The following is a 24,261-nucleotide window of genomic DNA, read 5'->3' as shown; positions in this document are numbered from 1 at the left end:
TTCTTCTCTCAAACTGAAAACACTTCGTTCCACCTTGTGATGTCATGTGGTGATACAGGAAATTATCAACGTGTTTTTTAGTTCATACACCTTCACTAGATTTTTTAGCCCTGGAATTTCCAATCTCTATTGAACAAAAGTAAAAATGTAGGTGTTAACTTGAAAAGTACCATTACATGACATCACAAGGTGGAAAAGAGCGTTTTGAGCTTTGGAGATGTAGATTAATAGACCAGGAATACTCAAACATGTGTGATTGAAACAAAATACAACTCCAGGTATGTTTTAAAGGAGGTAACAGCATTATAACATAGATTAAATTAGATTAATAAAGATAGATGACTTATAAATGAGTAAATAATGAGTAAATAATTGTATATAGAGTATACTTTGGGACAAAATGAGACCCCTGTATGCTGTTTGATGATAATGATATGAATCTGGCCATGCTCTTTAGATTATGTAATAGTGAAGACATACATCTGTGCCAAATCAGTAACTTTTTAATGAAAATGTATTTACTTTATTTCTCACCATTTCAGAATATGCAAAAATGCCCATGCAGCCGTCCCCACCAGTCTGTTCCAATTATATAATCCAAACAGAATCCATATTAACCAGTTAATTTGTGTAATTAGCCATTATTGGATTGCGGGCTATAGACAAGATCACATTACAGCTGCGTGCGTTTACAGTGGCAATAAAATGTGTCTTTGAGCAACAAGTGAAATATGTGACCAGGGTTTAATGCTTGTTACATGCACTAATGTAATGTGATTTTATCAAAATAATAATGATTCTCAAGATACATGCTACATTTGCCTTTTTTTTTACTCTAGCTTGAGGGCTATAGACAATATGACACAATTAGTTGTATGCATTTGCCATGGTAATAATCTTTATATATTAGGCTAAATTGATTCTTGTGAGCTTTAAGCCATGTTATAATGTTGTTACCTCATCAAACCATATCTGGAGTTGTGTTTTGTTTCATTCACACATGTTTGAGTAATCCTTCAGTATTAGTCTGTTACATCTCCAAAGCTCAAAATGCTCTGTTCCACTTTGTGATGTCATGAAGTGGTAGTTTTCAAGCTAACAGCTCCTTTTAGCTCCTCCTCCTCCTGTGTTTTGTTTCATTCACACATGTTTAACACACAAACCTGCACATTTAGGCTGAGTTCTTCTCTCAAACGCAAAACACTCTGTTCCACCTTGTGATGTCATGTGGTAATACAGGAAGTGCTCCACTGTGTATTTAAACTCCATACTCCTTCACTAGAATCATTTGGATGATTTCAGTCCTAGAATTGCACATCTCTACTCATCTAAAAAGAAAACGGTTCACTTGAAAACTACCACTTCATGACATCACAAGGTGGAACAGAGCATTTTGAGCTTTGAAGATATAGACAGACTAATAATAAAGTGTTACTCAAACGTGTGAATGAAACAAAACACAACTCCAGGTCTGTTTTGGGGGGAGTAACAGCATTATAACATGGTTTAAAGCTCACAAGAGTCAGTTTTGTGTAATATAGGACCTTGAATATGTTGAATGTCCCATGATTAACTTGAGGTTTATAGACAGAATTTTGAGTAATTTGTATAACATTTTAATGAGCACCAGTTACATATAAAAAGTCATTATGAAAACAGCTAAAATATAACTATACATGGAGTAAACATGGACTCTCACCATTTTTTTGTTTGTTTTTTTTGTTCAATTGAAATCCTATACTGTGCTCGTGTCCACTTTGAAATTGTTAATCGCTATGGCAGTGGTCCTACTTTGCCTTAACATTTTAAAACCCATAGTAAAACGCGTCAATGTATGCTGCGTTCATTATTCACACTCGTCAAACTTAATATAAAATACATGTGGAGCACTCATTACCAGTTGTGAGACACATGGGGAGCAGAGAGCAGAGGCTTACAAATGTACACGAGAAATACATTTGACTTCATACACTATGGAAGCTGCACACAGAGAAATGGATTATTTATAAGTCATTCAGGAAAATAACATGCTTTTAAAACAAAGGTCAGTGTCCGGTCAGTTAAAACATAACCAGGAAAACAGTTTAAATAATAGAAGAGGAATTATACGTGTTAAATGATTAGCAAACTTTGTAAATTCACATGGTTTTAGTGAATGTCAGATGTACTAATGGTAATAATGGAAGAAAATATAGAAGTATTTTTGTATAGTTGTGATATTATTTGTTTCTAAAGGTAGGGCCTTAAGTTCATTTTTTATTCAAGACATTCTTCTTTTCATTTTACTTTTCAGTTCAGGTTTATTTATACAGCACATTTAACAACTTCAGCTGCCCAAAGTGCTTTAAATAAAACCCAGTAAAAACAAATATACAGATAGCACGATACACAGGGAAAGTACAAGAAAACATCCAAGATATCCAGTCTAGCTATTATTAAATGCCAGGGGGAAGAGGTGAGTTTATAGTCTAGTCTTAAACTGTGGTCAAAACTGAGAGATTCTGACAGGCAGAGGGCGCTGTTACATAGTCTGGGTGCTGACATAGAAAAGGCTTTGAATTGTATACTTAACTCAAGAGGAAAAGAAAGATCATTTGGTACTACTACTACTACTACTACATTAACATTGCAATACTGATATTATACACTGCTTTCAGCCATCACGTATTAATTATGCTATAACTTCCAAAGCTTGATGGTCTGAGCTCACAAAAACATGATAGCATTAGCACGTTAACTTAGGTACATAGCTAGGGACAACCTGCCATAACTCCCTTTACTTTTGAAGATGTTCTTGTACTATGCTTTTAATCCTACTACTCTCCTTTACTCTATAGTCTGTATTAGAGTATTAGTATTCACGATACTAACATTTCAAACTCAATTTTAATCATAAGGAATAGACTTCTGATACCATGATGATGTTTTTTTAGACAATAGAAAGTGATTTTGAACACTAAAACATAGTACTTTCTTTGTATTACCATGTGGTCTTATATCTGTGTAATCCCTCAGTGGGCCAGGTAGGTTCCGTAGTGGTCCATGGGCGTATACCAGTTTACTCTATGTGATCTTATACTTGTTCTGATACAGCTCAAGATCATTCAAACAAGAATCTAGTTTCTATACTAGTTTTAGTTCTGATTTTCAATACTTTTCACAGCTCTAGTGTCTATAACTGCAGAGCCAAGACCCTCCTCAACCTCTCCATCCCCTCCTCTTCACCACCTTACAGTCAATACAAAACAACTCTTCAGATCGCTCATTTTTTTCTCAAACCACATAAAAATGGATTATATAGTAGGGTGGTAAAAAGGGGCCATTATATAGGCCTTGTACCATTCTGGTCGTATGGGTAATATAGAAGACCTTTTCCAGAGAAGCAGTGACACCAACCATCTTAATTAACCTCAGAAAGGCCCGCTCTCCTGCTGCATTACATCATCCCTGACTCCCTCACCCCCGCGCTGAATGAGGGCGTACAAGGGCTTTTCCACAAGAACCGTTTTACATAAAGAAGTTTGAACTACGACCCTCCGTACGCCATGTTCACCGCAGAGAGACTGTGACAATGTTATGTTGTGTTTTCTACAGGAATCTTGCAGCGGTGGATGAAGTACTGTACTCAAATTTGTGAAGTAAAAGTACAGCTGCAGAGGTGAAAAGTTACTCAAGTAAATGTAAAAGTATCACATGAAAGGAGATATTGATAAAAAATGATGTATATTTTGGTCAACAGTAACAAAACGAATCAATGTCTTTATTTTTTTTAAATAATTTTTGTTTATTATTTGTTTGCTCAAAGCTGAAACTTGAACTCGAAAACTTTAATCAGGACACGGTGAACCATGGTCAAGGTAAAAATAACCACTCAAATAATATGAAAATTACTTTTTACTTTTCAGTCTAGCTCAAAAATGTAATAGAGTAGAAAGTACAGATACCTGCTCTTAAATGTAGTGACGTAAAAGGAAAATGTATCCACTGTAACATGAATTTAAGTACAAATACCTAAAAATTCTACTTAAGTACAGTCCTTTACTACTTTTACTTTGTTACCATCCACCACTGGAATCTTGTATAGGTTAATTTAAACAAAAAGCAACAAGAAATATCAACTTTAAAGACTGATTTTCTTACAAAAATGTGTTTGCAGTGGTCCAAAGTTATTCCTCACTTTCCTAACACATTCTTTGCATCCTAATTACTCACTGCTATGTTTATAAGCGTGTTTCACAACTTTTGGAGGCCAGAGCGGAGTTTTGCCATCCCAGTAATGCTAATCACAACTAGCATGCTCACAGCGCACCAGCTTCACTTCTTGTTTTGTGGACGATAACGCGCTATAATTAGATGCCGACAGCGCACGGCGGTATCCCAGTTTGACCCTAAGAGCTGCTTCTATAATATATATGTACTGAAACTATTGTTACTTTATTACATGAAGAAATGGGATACCGTTCCTTTAAGTCACATGTGTCAAACTCAAGGCCCGCGTGCCAAATGTGGCCCTCCACATCATTTTATGTGGCCTTCGACAGGCTAAATTAAAAGGTATGATAGTCTTAAAATGTCATTTTAGCAGGAGATACACAGTTTCACAGCCTTATTTTTACATCCAGGCAAATTCATATGCAATATTTGTAACTTGAATAAGTAATAAATACAGAAACCGTTTATTCACAAGTTTAAAAAGTAGTTTAGATTAGTTTAGTAGTTTAGAAAAGTAGATTTATTTTACATCTGGCCCTTTGAGAGCAGCCATTTTGCTGATGTGGCCCTCGATAAAAATGCGTTTGACACCGCTGCTTTAAGTGAAGGTATTATGTTTTTGTTCTCCATCTATATATGTAGTGTGTTGTTGATTCACAATTTAAGTATAGACATAATTTTAACATAAAAAAAAAAAACTTGCCTTTGATGAACATAAAAGAAAAAAAAAAGAAAAAAGAAAAGGACGGCCACTAATAGAGAAACAATGCTCTTAATAATCTGTAAAGCAACAATGAGTAACAAATAAGATAAAAATAGATATATATTATTTAAAAAAAGTTAACTGCTGCAATTATTAGGTTTTTCATCTGGTAATTAATAATTAATACATATATTTTTTTATTCCAAAACACAATTGCCATTTGCACATTTTCAAAAGCGAGTACACAGTCGGCCTATAGGTTGCCTCGTTGCCCATTTACACTACAAAGGTGGAACAAAAACCTCTGTAATTGTTTCATTTGATAATAAATGTAATTGAAAACCAACCGTAGGGGCCAGTGAGCGTTCAGTGCTACAGTAGCGGTGATACGGTCTACACCCAGTGTCTTAACTCCCTGGTATCATTATCCTCTGATTAGGGAATAGCGCTTTTATGTAATTACACTGTGCTTTGAAGATTAATTTTGTTGGCGATGGCAAGCTGCGCTACGTCGCGTATAAGAACATTATCTGTAATCACATACACTTCAGAGGCGAGCGGCGGCTGTGAGCGGGGCCCTCTGGTGTAGACCACAGGCAGTGCGCTCGTGGTAAAGAATGGCCCTAAAGTACAGTGAACACCTGCGAGTCCAGATGTCTCTATGTAATGTATATGCACTAGACAATGTGGCAGGCTATTATGCTCTACTTATGCAGCTAAACACACGGTGGAGGGAAGGATTCAATCTATGCAAAGACTTTTTTTTTTAAACAAATTCACGACAGAGCTAAGAATACACCCACGCCTGGAAGTTTTACCTCAAAAACTTTATCTAGCACTAATAAGTTGGGGAAGGTCGTAGTGTAGCTTCAGCTGTAATGTGGTAGAAAGACAGAAGCAAGGCCGCTAATCTGTCCCATAAACCCCTCCTATCTATAATAACCGTATTATCAGGAGTATAAGTCGCACCGGAGTATAAATCCTATCTATAATAACCGTATTTTCAGGAGTATAAGTCGCACCGGAGTATAAATCCTATCTATAATAACCGTATTATCAGGAGTATAAGTCGCACCGGAGTATAAATCCTATCTTTAATAACCGTATTTTCAGGAGTATAAGTCGCACCGGAGTATAAATCCTATCTATAATAACCGTATTATCAGGAGTATAAGTCGCACCGGAGTATAAATCCTATCTATAATAACGGTATTATCAGGAGTATAAGTCGCACCGGAGTATAAATCCTATCTATAATAACCGTATTATCAGGAGTATAAGTCGCACCACAGTATAAATCCTATCTTTAATAACCGTATTTTCAGGAGTATAAGTCGCACCGCAGTATAAATCCTATCTATAATAACCGTATTTTCAGGAGTATAAGTCGCACCGGAGTATAAATCCTATCTATAATAACCGTATTTTCAGGAGTATAGGTCGCACCGGAGTATAAATCCTATCTATAATAACCGTATTTTCAGGAGTTTAAGTCGCACCGGAGTATAAATCCTATCTATAATAACCGTATTATCAGGAGTATAAGTCGCACCAGAGTATAAATCCTATCTATAATAACCGTATTTTCAGGAGTATAGGTCGCACCGGAGTATAAATCCTATCTATAATAACCGTATTTTCAGGAGTTTAAGTCGCACCGGAGTATAAATCCTATCTATAATAACCGTATTATCAGGAGTATAAGTCGCACTGGAGTATAAGTCGCACCAGCCAAAAAATGCATAATAATGAAGAAAAAAACATATTTCACATATAAATCGCATCTGAGTATAGGTCGCACCCCCGGCCAAACTATGAAATGATGTGATTATAGTTCAGAAAATAAGACTAGATTCATATAGGTTGATGAAGTGTCTTGCCCAACAACACAAGAACAGTGTACTCTGGTCCAACCAAGCACCACCAAGAAAAACAAAAAACAAAAATACATTGTCAGTTTGATGATACTGGTCTGACACACTAAGATTTATGATGCACCGAGGTAAATAAGTGCTCCTAAAGGAAGGAGTTTGAAAGTGAAACTGACTTGCCTTTCTTGACAAACTAGCCTCATTATGGGTCATTGCTCTGCTAATGGAATGGGGGAATGTTCAGCAGTTACCATGGTGATACAATGCACACATGAGCAAACACTGTCAAAAAGAGATAAAACAGAAAAAAACAAAAACAAAATGGATTTAAACAACACATTTTCAGGAGTCTGTGATCAATACGAGCGTTGATGGACCCATTTAGGTGCCAATAAAAAGATGAGAGTGACTGAAACTGTTGGCTAACACTGCGAGAGACTTGTTTAACTGCACAAAACAGCTCACCTGTTGTAGCTGCAACTAGGTCAGCTCTTTCTGATCAGATTGTGTTAATATAAAGCTTATCTTAAAGTCTAACAAAGCCTCAGACAGAGCCGTGACTTAAGTTAGCGTCACACCCCCAGGGAATGTTGATGACATCAGCTGCAAAGTAACAATTGTGATCTAACTCCGTCACCGCTGTTGATTAGAAAAATTGTGTTTTATGAATGAGGCCCCAGGTGACTACCTCTGAAACCTTTTCTACCTTGGAACACTGACAACACCGTCACCTTTTCATCCTGTTATGACTAATGCCTTAACAATACCTCACATCTGCACTGTGCTTTTCGAGCCCCAAAAGTCTCTCAGAGCGCTCCACTCTAATCATTAGTGCATAGTGGTGTTAAGAAACTACTGTAGCCGCAGCTGCCCTGGGGTAGACTGACCGAAGCGAGGCTGCTCATCTGTGCCATCGATCCCTCTGACCACCATTTATAACATGCTCACATACTAATTTCATGCAGGCAAAGTTGGTGAAGTGTCTTGCCCCAGAACACAGCAACAATATAATCTGATCCAAGTGGGATTCGAACCATCAAGCACCCTAACCACCTAAGCCACTGCCACGGAGACAAGGCCTATATTACACTTTCTTCTAATAGGTTATAATGTTGTTTCCACATCAAGAATATACCTGGAGTTTATTGTTTCATTCACACATGTTTAACTCTACAGCGTTGGATGCTATCGCTGCCAATAAACTCGCGGTTGCGGAATTTCCGTTACTGTAACTCCGCAACCAGTTGTGCGATCATGTAAATCCAAACAGCATCTCAAAGCAGAGGCATGGGGCTCTTTGTGGTACAACGATTTGTCAAGTTGAGATTTAAACTTCGTCTTTTGCTATGCTTACGTTGTCCCTCGAAAATGAACAATCAGAGCGCAGGTGCCGTCAGTTATTTGATGCATCAGAGGAAAAATAAAGATGGATATGTAAAATGTGTGGTAGTTCTGTGGAAAAAAAAGGCAAAAGTACATGCTGATACTTCCTTTAACAAGAGTTTTATGGCAAAAAAAAAAAAAAAAAAAAAGTCTAGGTGAGCTATAATGGACTATAATGTGCTCAGTCCTTAAAGAGCCCCATGCTTCTACTTTGAGATGCCATTTGAATTTACATGATAGCAAACTTGGTTACGGAGTTAAGATAATGAAAAGTCCACAACCATAAGTCTATCAGTTACAGTCACATTATGCACCTTCACTAGAATCATTTGGATAATTACAGACCTGGAATTGCCGATCTCTACTGAACTAAAGGTAAAAAGTAGCTGTTAACTTGAAAGCTACCAGTTCATGACATCACAAAGTGGGACGGAGCATTTTGAGTTTTGGAAATGTGGACAGATTAATAATAAAGGATTACTTAAAGATGTGTGAGTGAAACAAAACACAACTCCAGATATTCTAACATAGCCTAAACTCACAATTTCACATAATATAGGACCTATAAAAAGTATAAAGTACACACAGGCAAAGTAAAGTAATGTTCAAAAGTAAAAGTAATTCTCGCTTTCATATTACTACTGACTGTTGCACAAATCTATGGTTATAAAAAAGCCCGAATGCGCTGACAATGTTCCCTTTTAATGTTATTTTCAAAAAGAATCCCGCACCTGGTAATAGTAATTTACAGAGAGAAAAAGGCAAGTTGTTCAAAGGCAAAGGCAACCTGCGGTAACCAGCAGGCAACTCAACATAGCGAGAGTGTGTGAGTTTGTGAGCCTTTTTTCAAAAACACCAAAAAAGACAGCGCACGCTTTTTGAAACACGAGGTACCCACATGTGTTCAGATAAACCGATACATCCAATATGAAGGTGAGAAGGTGGTTGGACTTGTGTATTAATAATCAATGAATGCGCAAGAATCACACTTACCCTGCTGACCCCACGACCTCTGTCCTCTCCGTAGTTAGTTCCCAGGATCTCGAAGAAGATGTTGGGGTTTGTGCCGTTGTCCGTGAACTCCAGAAAACTGGTGAGACCGCTGACTCCAAACTGGAAACAAAATGGTAAATGAAACTGAAATAAATTACAGAGTAGAGTTAGTATTTCTACGTGGTCGCCTTGAATTTGAGTTCACTTTTCTTTAGTCATAGTTTGAGTCTTTGTGTAGTCCTGATGTAGACTTGGATTGGTCATGTTCAAGGTCGAGTTTAGTCTTGGTCTAGTCCAGGTCTAGTCATCTTACATATTTACACAGTCTAAGATTAAAAAAAATAAATAAAAAAACCCAAAACAGTACATAACAATGCTTTAAAGGAGCACTGCGCAACTTTTTGATGATGGACTGTCTGCCTGCTTGTCTCCATGGAGATGTTATTGTCTTGCCTGGAGCGTTCATCAATATAGTATTAAACGTCTTCAGCTCTAAGACAAAGTAGGAGACGCCACCGTGCAAATTACAGGTCAGGTCTAAGGAGAGGCGCACATTTATCAACATGCACATAACAGGTGAGATTAATAACTTTAATGCCCTAGTGTGAAAAATTCCAGGCAAAGCATAACGTCTATGGAGACAAGCAGGTATCAAAATGACTCAAGATTAATAGGAATTGAAAGCTCATTAAAACGAGCAGTGGAGGACATGATGTCTTCTTTTATGTCTCCAAAGTGTTTAATATTTAACTAATGGGTTTTGGGGAAAATGATGCTCCTATTTAAAAGTCATGGATTAATAATTCACTGAACTTGCAGAGGTTGTGACTCTGGTGTTTACACGGCTCTTTTCAGTGTTTCTGCAGTCATCCCTCTTTAGATATTTATTTATTTATTTATTTATGTATTTATTTATTTGTGTATTTATTTATTTATTTATTTATTTATTTATTTATTTATTTATTTATTTATTTATTTATTTGATAGGGACAATGCACATTAATGAACATCTGTTGTGAACAAATGTAAATATGCCGGATTATAGCTACAGACCTAATTTACATCCACAGTCCCTAGGCAGGTAACGAGTACAACAAATACATCACATTAGTACAACATATGAAGAGTTAAAAAGTAAGAAGGGAGGTACATATTTTGGCTAATGATCACATGACTGATTTGATTTCAGCCAGAGTTTGAGTTGAGTTTTAAAAGTGGATAATGTGGAGCACTCTCTTATTTGAAGAGGAATGCCGTTCCAGATCTTACTCGCCTTCACAGAAAGAGCATTTTGTCCAAAGGCAGTTTTTCTATAGGGCACCTCACAGTCTCCTACGCTATGCTACGGGTGGTTTTTGTTTTGAAAAGGTCTGACATGGGAGGCGGGGCTAATCCATGTAGCACTTTGTAGATAAAACATGCATATTTAAAATGTTTAAAATGATCAAAACTAAAAAGATTATGCTTTTTTTTTTAAATATTACAAACATGGAAAGAAAGCGGTTTCCTATCAAAGACTTTTAGGGATTTTTTGTAGAGTGATTCCATTATTTTGATGATAGATATGAGTATAAACAAAGTGCAGCGTGTATGTGCCTCTTTGCCCTGGGCCTGGTGAGCTGTACTAACTGTGGCAGTAACCCTGGTTCCGGGAGTGAATCATAGTGGGGGTGTCTTTGACTGGAGCGGGGGCAAAGACAGGAGCAGCTCAGGTGAGTAGGGGGAGGGTGGGTGAGTAGAACAGCTCAAGGCTACTTTTACTTTAGCCTTTAACAAAGATGAAGTCACCAGAAGTCTTGGTTGATTGTAATCCCTGCACCACTTTCCCTCATCTGTCTATAAGAGTGAGAAGGTCAAGGGTCATATGCTGTACGCCGGGGGTCCCCAACCTTTTTTGCACCACGGACCGGAATAATGTAGGTTTTATTTTCACGGGCTGGCTATCTACACGTGGCAGATAAATATGCCCTGCGCTTGTTTCTTCTTTCCTTCTTGTTCACGTTTGTTTCTTTCAAAAAACTCTAAAGGCTTATCTTTTAATCCAGGGTGCTTAGTCTCCATGTGCCGAAGCAGTTTTGAAGGTTTCATTGCCTTGTTCGCTTTTCCCCGCGTATTACGCAGACCGGACTCAACGTGCGCGAGTCACCTGTAGTGATAAAGCCATATTTTAAGTAGGACTCCTGATATTGTTTGTTAAATTTAGCTATCAGGATTGTCATTATATATCTATGGAAAAGCTCATTAGTGTGTCATGAGGGACGGGCGAAAGTCACGTCGGAGAAGATGCGATCGCTGATAAATTATTTACTGTTTTTGTGAGGCCCGGTAGCAAATGCGTAAAAGAGCAGTACCGACGGCTGTACACCACACAAAGGAAATAGTCCATCAGAATGTTCAAAAGTTCATAATTGAGGCAAAATGAAGTTGACAATTACATTATTACTATGATTAAAGAGAAGTCATATCTAAATGTTAATGGTTTTAAGTCTCATTTCATTAATATATGTGAGTAATTCTGTTTATTCAGCTCAAAGCCCATTAACACCATTCAACTGGATTCTTTTAAAACATTTCAGCATTAAAATTCCCCTTCACAGCAGCCAGCAGCTATAGGTTTTAGCCTCATATGAACTGCTTCTTTCCAGCAGCATTGTGTAGCTAGAATGGGATTACTGTTAATTTATTTTTTCAGTAAAAATTCAAAGTGCTTTACACAATAAGGACAACGTTATGTGCTCATATTTCCGAGTTCAGAACCCGAGCAGCAGCATTCTGGATGTACTGCAGCTCTCTCCGTCTGCCCACAGAGCAGTTCGGAATGATCAGACTTAAAAGAAAGTCAATATGTTATCTAATAAAGGTTCAGATGTACACGCTACGCATCTTGTTGCTACATTTGTCTTATATTAGTTTATCACCCATCTCCATTAATTACCACCTATTAGATGCGATGATGTACCAGTGATACATTTAATCGTTTTTTTTTTCTCCTAGGACTGCACACGCTTTTACTCCCAAAACACTTTGTGCATCGTGTAAACAGCCAAAACTACATGGATAACACTGCATCTTTAAGAATGTTCTAATTAATATGGGAGCTCTGATGTTTTCAAAATAAGGATCTATAAAAAGATATTTACTTCTTTAAACATAGTATTGACCTCATGATAGAAAGTAGGTTGTGTGGTGTGTAGGTGTGTTAAATGTTCAATGTTCATGTACTCCGTCAAGTCAACAATGCACTGATTCTCTGGGAGACTGTAAAACTGCTCTGTAGTCCATATAGAACTTATTTCTTGTCAAGGCCAGGAGCCCCATGGAAAATAATGACGATGGCATGCTTATGGCAACTTCCAGAATAAGCTGAACAATAAATGGATATAATTGCGCTTCCTTCACTGTTAGACTTAGGGCATGCCATGCTTCATTTTAATCATTTTTGTATTTATTTTATTTTTGCCATATAATAATAATAATAATAATAATAATAATAATAATAATAATAATAATAATAATAATAATCTTATTATTATTATTTATTTATTTTTGTTTATTTTATTTATTTATGTTTTTTTTTTGTTTTTTTGTTTTGTTTTTTTTTATTGCATTCAGAAACATTCCCATAAATTGATTAGTCTGCATTTTGTGGCATTTTAATATTTACCGCACTTTAAAATTAGCATTAGCATCGAGACAAGAAGACTAGCGTTCAGCGTTTTATCTTGGAACTCCTGAATGCTGCAGTTGAATTGTTCCACAACATGAATAATTCCCGAGCGCGGCCTTAGCACTCCTCAGAGGTTAACTCCACCATTTAACCTGCCCCATTTCCAGAGCACCACTGATTGTTTTAAATAAGCGCTAAGCTAGGTCAATACACCTCCAAATACCTAGCTGCAAGAGAGGACGCCGGCTTCACAAGGAGGATCCGCTGCTTATCCACTCGCAAAATGGAGCCTATAGGAGAAGACAACTCCATTAACTCGGCGGACAGCTATCACCGTGATGAAAGCATTGCCGAGCGCTCCTGTGGTCTCAAGGTGATGGGCACAGATAGATTTTAAAGACATGGCAGCCTCGTTTATTATTGTCTACTGACGCTAATCCTAAATTAGCATTTCACTCGGCTTCATCATTCAGTCGTAGAGCCATCCCTCAAGTAGTTTTTCATTGATATCAAAACACGGGGCATCGATCCAATTGGATTTCAGAGTGATGAAAGCGGTGCTAAAGCGCAGACAAACTCAAGGTGAAAAACAGTTTTATCATACCACAGCTGCGAGGCAATGCAACATGCCGATTAAAAGTTCAGGAAGTCAACAGAAGGATTATTGGTAGAACATTTGTGAAGGTTTATTTTAAAATTCCGTCTTCAGTCAGAGGGAATTTCATTTGAAGAGTTAAAGGATCCACAATAAATGTATTTAAAGGGCTTGAACCGTGAGTGAAGAACGTGTTTTAGCTTGCCCTACAGGCCCGATTTCGTTCTGTAAATGATGATGCAACAGTCATTTTCAGAGGTCAGTATTTATCATGGGTACTTGTCCTTTGTACGAGTGAGATATTTGTGTTAATTTTCTGAACTATGGTTAGATTTGAGCTGAAGAAGTTTAAATAAATGATCTATTTGGGTGGCAATAGCTCAGTTGGTAGACCATGTGTCGACTGATCTGAATCCTGCTCTCAACATAAACATCAGCGGTTGAGCGGTTAGATCCACTGACCCACAGCTTGGTGGTGCGATTCTAGCGCTCATTGATGAAGACACTTAACCCACCCTGCCCGCAGTGTTTGTGTACACTGGTGTGTGAATGTGTGTCTGAATGGGTGAGTGGGTCCTTGATGTAAAGGCTTTGACTGTCTAGAAGGTGGAAAAGTGCTATATAAAAATGTGACCAAAACTAACTTGAGACAGTTTAATTGGTTTGTTTTTTAGTAGTGATCGCATATCTCTTGCTGTTCTTGAACTGTGCGTTGCAACACTCGAATTACCATTGTGGGACAAATAAAAGTTCTCTTATGTCTAGAAGTTAGACATAATGATATTGTACATTTAGAAAAGTTTTTTGGGAGTAATTCTGCTTTAGGGTTATTATATCTCTGACATTAATTAGTTCCAAAATAACTTCATGTATTTTATTTAGCAACATATCTGACATCAAAATGTATTATTGTGACATGCCTAGCCAACCCTGCCCAATTGGCTCTTTGCACAACAGCCCCCGGCAACTTCAGTGTTAACGTCACTACTTCCTGTCCAAATCTGTCTCTATGAGGTTTTTGCTGAATCGTGTTAAAATTAATAAATAGTTAAAGACAGTGACTTGAGGCAGCATGTCTCTGAGAACATGTTAAAGACTAAAGAAATGACACTTTTGCGTTTACCCCTCACTCTGACTGCACCTGGTCTATTTGTGCCTCCTGTGTCAGTGGTTTAGTTGCAGTGTGACACTCACATGAGAACCAGAGACTCTGCTGAGCTGTTACAGTCCTCACCTTTGAAGCTGCGTGCATGAGACCACGTGTCCATGTGATAACTATTTACTATTAAGGGAAAAAGGCTCAAATCCAGCGGATTTGATCAGGAGTTCCGTTGCACCTCTGCCAGCACCAACGCACTGCATGACGTGCCTTCTGAGCTCCTCTCCTGCTTTGTAGTATTTTGTACTATATGGAATACTTATGACCACCAGAGTGGAGCTGCACCACATGCAGTCTGAGCCCGGGGTTAGAAAGGCAGGTGTTTGTATGTCATTGCTACGCTAATGCTAATTTTGAGGCATAAGAAATATTAAAATAGCACCACAAACTAAAATAATCTACATGTACATCTAAAAACAATCAAAGACATTACATATGTACATTTACATGAATCCATTTTAACGGGTTGTTTATTTCATATTTTATGCTTTTAATAAAAGATAGCATTAGTGTTGAGACACAGTGAGCGAGCTAGCATGCTCCTCTGCACAAAGCCTATTAGTCCCTTCTCGCCCTCTGACACTGCACCATGACAGAGAATAACTGTCAAGGGGAGTCATAGGCAGCTGTTTCCACATGGTTCTCATTCAACAATATCTCTGATTGGATACAACTGTCTGTTCCTAGTTGCTTCCTCAAGGACCTCCAAAAATGTAATTCAACATGTTCAGGCAATGTCATTAACTCATTAACTCCTTTATTCATGACTGATTTTAAGATACACTCCAGGAACCTTTCTAAAAATGACGAAATAGAACTCAAGGACAAGCTCTTTGGAATTTGAGCTTTTTAAGCTGTTTTCTTTTTAAGTTGTAAAAGGTATTAACCAGAACTCTGCATGCCTATGTTATCTTTGTGTTGATATAACGGCGTGCTCTGTACCTTCTTGACAGTCTCCAGCATGCTCTTGCCTCCCTGCCAGGGCTTGGAGTTCTTGCGGATGCAGCTCAGACTGGCCATGCTGTGCCACTTACGGTCCTCCAGTTTACGGTGGAAGGTGTTGGCCAACAGCAGCACTGAGTCGTAGATGTACTTGTTTGTGATCTGGAAGAAAATACACACATGGAGTTAACCAAGAAAACCATTTGTGTAATATCTCATATATGTGTCAAACTCCAAGTATCCCCCAAACCGGGTAGTAGGAAATGAAATCTGTTTACTATAATAGTGACATACTGTGAATGTTAAGGCCTATGACGCACTGCATGCATATTTCACCATATCCAAGTATATAAACAGCACATTTTGGGTGTGTTTTTTAGCCTGCATTAAAAATCAATGGGAAGGGACACATTGACCCTGCTATTATGCTATTATGTCCCGTTTGAAGGAGCTCAGGTTCAGAAAGGCAAAACTTTTGAAAACCTCACGTTCACTGTGGTCACCCTACACATACAAGCCTATTCAGCTAGTTATTTTTACTGTAAATATGTTACACGTTGCAATTCTTACTCAGTCAGATTTGAATAGCTTTCCCAGTCAGTGCTGCACAAACATCCTCTTTGAAATACTGTGACTGCCAGTGTCTTTGGCCCAGAAAAGCTACGCTGTGGAACATTCCCAGATTGACCTTCAAGACTGACAGCCTTCTTCAAATCAGTTTTATGGCAATTAAAGAACTTTGAACTTCTGAACTGCTAAGCTGACAATAATGATTAAATGAATTATGTCCTGCCATTGTGTAGATCCTGTATAAAGAAAACTCCTTTGTACTTCACATTGTACTTCTTAATGGTACCTATACTTCCGTTCTTATGACTGATATACACTAGGAGCCTTTCATAATCATAATGGAACAATGTAAAATCGACGCACCCTGTTATATAAGATCAGTGTAAAGCATTTAAGTCTCTGTATATAATCAAGCAGGTAATACGTTCCCATTGTGCAACACAAAATGGCTGCTTTGAATGAACTTCTAATTTGCAACTGTTTCAATGCACCGAGGCAGTCTTAGGAGTCACTTTTCCCTATAATCAGCATATTCTTTCTATTAAAAACCTTGAGACTGAATGCAGTCACGCCAACCTGACAGAGGATAATGAGAACAGCGTGAGCCCAGCTATGAAAATCCGACACTTTTCAGATGAGTCCTCCTTCTAAGACAAACTGCACCTTTGCCTTTGAAACATTATATTACACTGCACAAGACTTTAACAGGTAAGATTATGAAATATAACAATTAACAGAACAAAAACAACAATGCATAGGTAACGTTAGCAGTTGAGAGAAGGCAAAAATGTTACGTTTTGGGGCTTTCTACTGTGTTATAATGTTGTTCCCTCATCTAAAACATGCATGAAGTGGTTTTATATGTTATCCATGCATGTTTGAGTAATCTAGTGATCTCTCCTAAACCCTATTCGAACCTTTCTTACGGTTACACTGCGTATCCTGAGATATAGTACGATTTATTGGATAAGCTGCTCATGGCGACGGTTTAAATTAACTTTTTTTCTGTTTTTTTTTTTGTACATTTTAAAACAGTAACACTCACGTACAGCATTTTAAAGAAATGTAATAATTTATTCTTATGACTGATAAATGAATGTGACACAGCTTTAGAAAATGAGGTGTGAAGAGGTCTGAACTACAGGGCGAGACAGTTTTATAAAACACACTTGAGACGGCATCTGTACTTCTCTGTAGAGGACTTCTGCAAATCTGAATATAATTAACAACAGACAAGGAAGTTAACAGTTTGAACCTGGTTTTGCTTTTTGTCCGGAGTCAAACCCATGACGGAAGCGAGACGTGCTGTCAGACGTGCTATAATCAGAGGAGATGTAACGTTCATGGCCAAATCGACTCACAACAGCCCCCGGCAACCTCACTGTTAGCGTCACTACTTCCTGTCCAGTTGTATCTTTATGTGGTTTTTGCAAAGTCACGCGAAAATTAATAAATATTTAAACATGAGGCAGTGGACAGGGAGCAGCGGGTGTGGAGCAACTCAATGCTGGTTGACTACTGTTAAATACATATCTATAGTATTTAGTATGGAGAATTGAAGAGCTCAATGGTAAAATCAATATCTCTACTTTGAAAAATTCCCCAAAACATTTTTTTTTGTTTGTTTGTTTTTTTTGTTACCATCATCAGAATATTAATAATGACTGTAGGGGTGTCAAACACATTTTCACCGAGGGCCACATCAGCAAAATGGATGCTCTTAAAGGGCCAGATGTAAAATAAATCACCTTTTTTAACTTGTTAATTAACTGTTTCTGTATTTTTTACTTATTCAAGTTACAAATATTGCATATGAATTTGCCTAAATATGGCTGTGTAACTATGTATTTACTGGTAAAATGACATTTCAAGACCATCATACCTTTTAATTTACCCTGTCGAGGACCACAAAAAATGATGTGGAGGGCCATATTTAGCCCATGGGCCTTGAGTTTGACACATGTGGTGTAGTGGATTTTATCAAGAAGGGATGGCATAATATTTTGATAGCAGTAAAATAAATTTGGCTGTTAGAAATATTACTATATTAAGAGTAAACTACAAACCCCTATTGACTTTTTCAAACGGCATTTCATTTTACTTTTGGCTAACTGAAAAATCTATATTTACATAAATCTGAATTGATACAACAGGAAGTCGAAGCAGGTAACCACGCTCTATACAAATAAACTTGCCTTATTTAGATTACATATTATTTTCCAGAGTGAACATGGTCCATGCTCATGTTTGGATGATTTTAAAACAAATCATAGCCTATGCGTTGGATCAAAAGTGACATCAGACTGGGTACTTAACCACAAATCCAAAAGTGTCAGGTTTTACACTTGGCACCACTTGGATGAAATGTAGGCATCTTAAGTAATAGCATTTATTTATTTTCGATCGATCTTGCTATCTACCACCTCTAATTGCAGGAAAATGGGGACAAGTTGATGAATGTGATGGGACAAGGTTGGAGGAAATTTAAAGTTACTGATATTAAAGAAGACCTACTGTGCTTGTGCCTGCTGTAGAGTTATAACCTATGTCCCCCATGGATCATTATGTTATAATTTACATCCATCCATTTTCTGCCGCTTATCTGGGGCCGGGTCGCGGGGGCAGAAGTCTAAGCAGGGACTCCCAGACGTCCCTCACCCCAGACACGTCCTCCAGCTCCTCCGGTGGGACCCCAAGGCGTTCCAAGGCCAGCGGAGAGCCTTCCCTGGGGCCTCCTCCTCCTGGTGGGACATGCCCGGAACACCTCGCTAGGGAGGCGTTCAGGAGGCACCCTCAGCTGGCTCCTCTTGACGGGGAGGAGTAGCGTCTCTACTCCGAGCTCCTCCCGTGTGACCGAGCTCCTCACTCTATCTCTTCGCTAAGGGAACACCGAGCCACCCTGCGAAAGAAACCCATTTTGCCCGCTTGTATCCGCGATCTTGTCTTTTTTGGATATCAAAATTTTAAATATTCAACTAAAACGATTTAATAAAAGAAACAAGTCCGCCAAGTTCTGAGTTAGAAAACTGCAGCGCACAATGGGAGCTGACGTCATGCTAAACATCATCAGCTGTCAGCACCGGTGATGGATAGCTGTAGATCAAGTTAGCGAGTAGCGTTTTTCACTGGCACCAAAATGACTACGCAATGTTGCAGAATCCTATAACCGTATAACCGATGAAGAACGAAGTACACGGAGACCTGTGAGCGTATGCCGGTGGCGGTGAAAACGGGGGTTGAACAGCAAGTCGGCAATACGGCATTTTGATAATAAGCGACTGAAAAGGTTGAACGAATCACTCCAAAAACGACTTCAAGAGGGCAAATGTGAACAGGAAACAACTACAACATGGTTAAAAACGCTCTGAAAAGTCAGTTTTGCGGCATAGGTCTGATTTAACTGAAGTAACCCCATGATTTCAAGATTGTATCAACTCTAACGCACAAAGTTTGGAATAGGAATAACTGGCAATTAGTGTATTCATGTATTTATTTTTCTGTCTGCATAGCCCTCTTGTCTGTAAATGAAAGCTGAAGTCTCCGCGGGGGTCGGGGTGATCAGCGCTCTCACCTCAGTGCACTACAATCTGTCTGAGTGTGTGTACATGTTTACCAAGTCATGTGGGGTCTCTAATCTGTTCACACGGTCAATTACAGAACCCATAACTTATCCTTGAGAGGTTTACCACATCAAGCGCGTGATTTAGAGTTCAGAAATAGGTTCAGTCAGGTTAAGGGTTAGCGCGGTTGTAAATCCGGTTAAGAGAAAAATAAATGCAGGTCTATGGACAGTCCCCCTAAAGACACGTGGATCTAAACGTGTGTGTGCGTGTGCTTGTTGTGCTTCAGTGCAGTGTGAAATTGGGCTTTTGGGGCAATGTCTGACCACTGAGCTGATCGCTTCGTCACTCTCTCTCTCTCTCTCTCCTCTCTTCGTCCTCCTTTGACTCCCTACTCTCCTCAGTACTATCCGCTCTCCTCTTCGCTCCTCCTTCCTTTTTTCCTCTCTTCTGATCACCCACTTCACTCCTCTTTCCTATCGCTTCTCGCATTTATTTCTCCCCCCTTCTTCTCCGTCACCCTCCTCTCTCACTCCTCCATATGCTCCCCTGGACTCTCATTTCCCCCTCCCCTATTCCCTCTCTCCTTCCCCTTTGCCTCTTCCCCTTCTCTTCCTCCTTCTCCCTATACATTCCTTTCTCCCCCTTCCCTTTTCTCTCTTTCCCCTTCCAGTGCGCTCTCCTCTCTCCCCTTTAAATGCGTTACGTCATAACTAAATTTGTTTAATTGCATTTTTTGAATGATTTAAGTTTCTGTCAACCGGATAAAAGTGTTAGAGAGAAGACGTTTCGCTGATCATCCAAGCTGCCTTTTCAGTTCTGGTCAGATTAATGGTGGACTCTGCCTTAAATCGGTCTGAAGGGAGGAGCTAACCACAATGAAACTAACGGTCACGATGTCTGGTTTGCCTGTCCTCCTGTGTCCTCTCCCCCTCCCCTACCTGTCTGCCTGGAGCTGGGAGGAGTCCCTGACTCCTCCTGCATGCACCTGGAGCGCATCACCGCAATCACCGTCACCTGCTGCCGAGTATTTGAGGGCTCGGCAGAATACACTCGAAGCCAGATCGTCCGCGTGTAAACGTGAATGCTCCAGTTTAAGTCTTTGTATTTTGTTACCTGCTTGCTTGCCTCTGACCAGATTTTTGCCACTCCTCAGATGCCTGTTCTCCCGCTCGTTCCTGCTCCTGCCTCTGCACTCCAGCTCCGGTAAAGTTTACCCTTTGTCTTCGCCTCCTGTCCCGTCTGGGTTCCCGGCTCGTCTCCCGTCCTCCGCCTTGGCTCTCACCTGTTGGATTATTCCTGCTCGGTCTCTCCTGGTCCTGTTCCTGGTCCCGTCGTGTCCCGGTTCTGGCTATCTCCGGTTCTGGTCTGTCCTACCTTGTCCCGTCCTGCGCCCGCCCGCTCTGCCTCCTGCACCTTGCCCCCAGTTGTGACCATTACTATTGACTTTGAATCCCGCACCTTGTAAATAAAACACTGTAAATCTGTCCCGAGATCTGCATCCTTTGGTCCGCACCTACACCCACCGTTACGACACTAACATAAAATAAAAAGAACATGGTATGGCTCTGTATGTGCGTGTGTGAACTGAATGTTTTTTTAAGAAATAGTGTATTTGAGGGGCGAGATGTGTTGTATGTACCATATGTTTACAGGTCCACCTACACCAAACTGTTACTCTTACTTAACATCAGCCTGTCCAGGGACAACAGGTGGAAACTAGTATTTTTGCTATAATCTGGCACTGTCAATGTATTGTTGTGCACTGTCAAAATAAAAGCATACCATAACTGTTTGTATACCGTTTCTGTTAGCCAAGTCTGTTGAGCTGTGTGAACTGTACCTGCGTCATGTTTAGCATAACCATTCAAGCCCTTAACGGATGCTTTCACACCTATTAACGTCCTGGCCATCACCATCGTTTTCCTTGTTTTGATTTAGGTCTGAGGATGGAGTTATAAATGGGAGATAAATTATGTCTAACCCTCCCATTCCTGTTCAAAGATGGATTGTCTTTCGTAACCAAAACTGCCTGTTTAACTCCCCTCTCAAACCATTTATTTTTCTTTAGCTAAAAAAAAGGCATGCTTGAGAGTCAAGTTAAAGACGATTTTGCAAAATATGACTCAGTTCAATAGACCTAGCTAACGAAGAGAAACTGTAAACAAATAGGTGAGTTGGTTTCAGTGTAGTTAGCTCCGCCCCTTCAGATACATATAAGGCAGTGTCCGGCAGCGATCTGACCAGAAGTGAAGAAGCCCCCAAATGTGTTCACTCTAAAACATTTTCATTTATTCCCTTCATGTATGCTATTTATGTTGAATACCATTATCTTTGAATATACGTTGCATTTTTGAACGAATAACAAAACTTCATTACATTAGCTACTGTACATTACATACAATAGACACCAGAAGTGCGCTGAAAAGCTTTGATCAGAGAGCCCTGGATCCCTTTATGTAACTGTTCTCAGCTGACAATACTGATTAATGTCACTTATGTCACCTCCAGCAGAATTTGATTTAAACCTAATGTAACCATGACAACAGCAGCACGTACGAGGTCGACTTCTAAGAAAGGCGTTCAGGTTAAACCCACTATAAGACTCTTGATGATCATTGGTTACGACATTCAGCATTGCTTAAGTGCTTTACTGCTAATTAAGTTATGTCATTTTAAATTTTTGTTTCAGGACACAGGACGGAGCAGTGGCGCAGTGGGTTAAGATGTTTTCCCGCTCACTGCGAGGCTGCTGGTTCCATTCAAACTGGTATTGCGTTCTGTTGTCGTGTCATTGGGCGAAGTGCTGCATGTGACTGAGGACTTTATGAATTTATGGGTTTTAGCTTCTTGTTATAGGCAACTTTTCACCATTCAGGAAAATAGGATATTTTGTTAAATCAACAATTCCCATGGCAACGGATTTGTTCATCATTCTGAAACACATGGATTTGGAAAACGGTCACGCCATTTTTGAATGATGTCCGAACGGCCAGTTGGTGAAAATGTCTTGCACTCAAAATTTCCCACAATCCACCTTGAAAAGTAGCAGACGACAGTGGTGACTAGACCGGTCAATGTAGCCCATAATGCATTGCAAGACTCGCAAAAACAACAGAGCGGCAACAAGTCTTTAACTGGACACAAAGCAACTGAAAGAAGCAGACAGAAGCGCGGGTTTATCGCTCTGTTGATCACTCTTAAATATACCGTTATGGTGTAAAGTTGCTAGCGTTAGCCTCTAACTTTAGCTGAATCTCTCTGTGGATGAGTCAGTATGGAGCAGTTGTCCGGTACCGGTCCGTTACGTATTTGCTACCGGGCCGCACAAAAACAGTACATGATTCATCAGCGATCGCATCTTCTCTGACGTAACGCGCTAATAAGCTTGTCCGTAGATATATAATTAAAAAAGGACCCACGAACTGCCCATTACGACCGATTTGTGAGTAAACCGGGCGAATCGAGCGTGTCTGTGCAACAAGAGGATCAGCTGTTGGAGATCGCAAATGACGGTGGTCTTAAAGGTACGTTTGAGCCAACACCTCTACTGACGTTCTGGAAGAAAATAAAGCCAGAATATCCTGAGCGCTGAAAACCTTACTAACATTTCCAACAATCTGTGTGAAGTGGGTTTTTTCTGCAGTGACGGCGATTAAGACGGAGCGGACTGGACGTACGAAACACACTGCGGGTGTCATTGTCTCTCATTACTACTCGATGGGACCACCTTATTGCAAAGAAACAAGAACAGAACTCCCACTGATTCAGCGGTATGGTGAGTTGTATTTTTTATGATGCACTTAACATATTTTTGCGATATTTATCTGCCACGCGTAGAAGGCCGGTTCGTGAAAATAAAACGTACGTTATTTCGGTCCGTGGTGCAAAAAAGGTTGCGGACCCCTGCTATAGAGGACACTAAAGAGGGCGGGGCTGTGTAGTGAGTGAAGGGGTCAGGGGTTAGCGTGGACGTTCGGACACAGCCAAATGTTAAAATGAAAACACATCGGTCAAATATCTGCAAAACTACTATGACTACCTCAAGTTCAGGTCTTTGGAGGGAATTTATGTGGAAAAATACGGTGCGTTTTTTGGTAACACCTTATATTAGGATCAAACATTGTAACGACCCAGACAAAGCACAATGTTGGAGAGACTGTGGCAATGACAGGGCTGGACGTTTCCATATCTTTTGGAACTGTGACAAGATCGCCCACTACTGGTCATCGGTGATAAGAGTAATCCAGGATATGTTTGGACCTGGCTTGACATGGGGATTCACTGAAGTCTATTTGAGTAAACTTCCACATGGGACGCTAAGATCTGATTAATATCTTTTGTCAATACTACTAGTGGAGCGAAGAAGGACATAACCCGCAAATGGTTGTGTAAGGACGAACCTACACTCGCTGACGGGATTCAAGTTGTCACCGAGATCTATGACATGGAGAGACTGACCTTTTCACTGAGACTTTCTGCTGACAAATGTAAAAGGTATTGGGAAAAATGGACTTGTTGTATTGAAAAACTAGTTATATGATCATGTTAATGGAATAACTGTGCGTTGTTTCTGTACTTTTTCCTGGATGCTCTGTATTGTTTT

The 24,261-nt window shown here is 39.4% G+C and overlaps 1 protein-coding gene across 1 annotated transcript in view; it reads right to left on the bottom strand.

Moving 5' to 3' along the window:
* The window catches only part of grid2 (glutamate receptor, ionotropic, delta 2), an 834,579-nt gene that overhangs the window by 330,890 nt on the left and 479,428 nt on the right, over positions 1-24,261 (bottom strand). Inside the window, exons 7-8 of the mRNA XM_033973100.2 lie at positions 15,526-15,687; positions 9,163-9,282 (exon numbers count right to left, since the gene is read on the bottom strand). Coding sequence (XP_033828991.1) covers positions 9,163-9,282; positions 15,526-15,687 — 282 coding nt within the window. The remainder of the gene's footprint in view (positions 1-9,162; positions 9,283-15,525; positions 15,688-24,261) is intronic.

The sequence above is a fragment of the Periophthalmus magnuspinnatus genome, chromosome 9 (genome assembly GCF_009829125.3).
Source record: "Periophthalmus magnuspinnatus isolate fPerMag1 chromosome 9, fPerMag1.2.pri, whole genome shotgun sequence".
Classification (NCBI taxonomy): Eukaryota; Metazoa; Chordata; class Actinopteri; order Gobiiformes; family Gobiidae; genus Periophthalmus; species Periophthalmus magnuspinnatus.
Note: the sequence above shows the minus strand (reverse complement) of the source record. Positions and strands in the feature narration are given on the sequence as shown.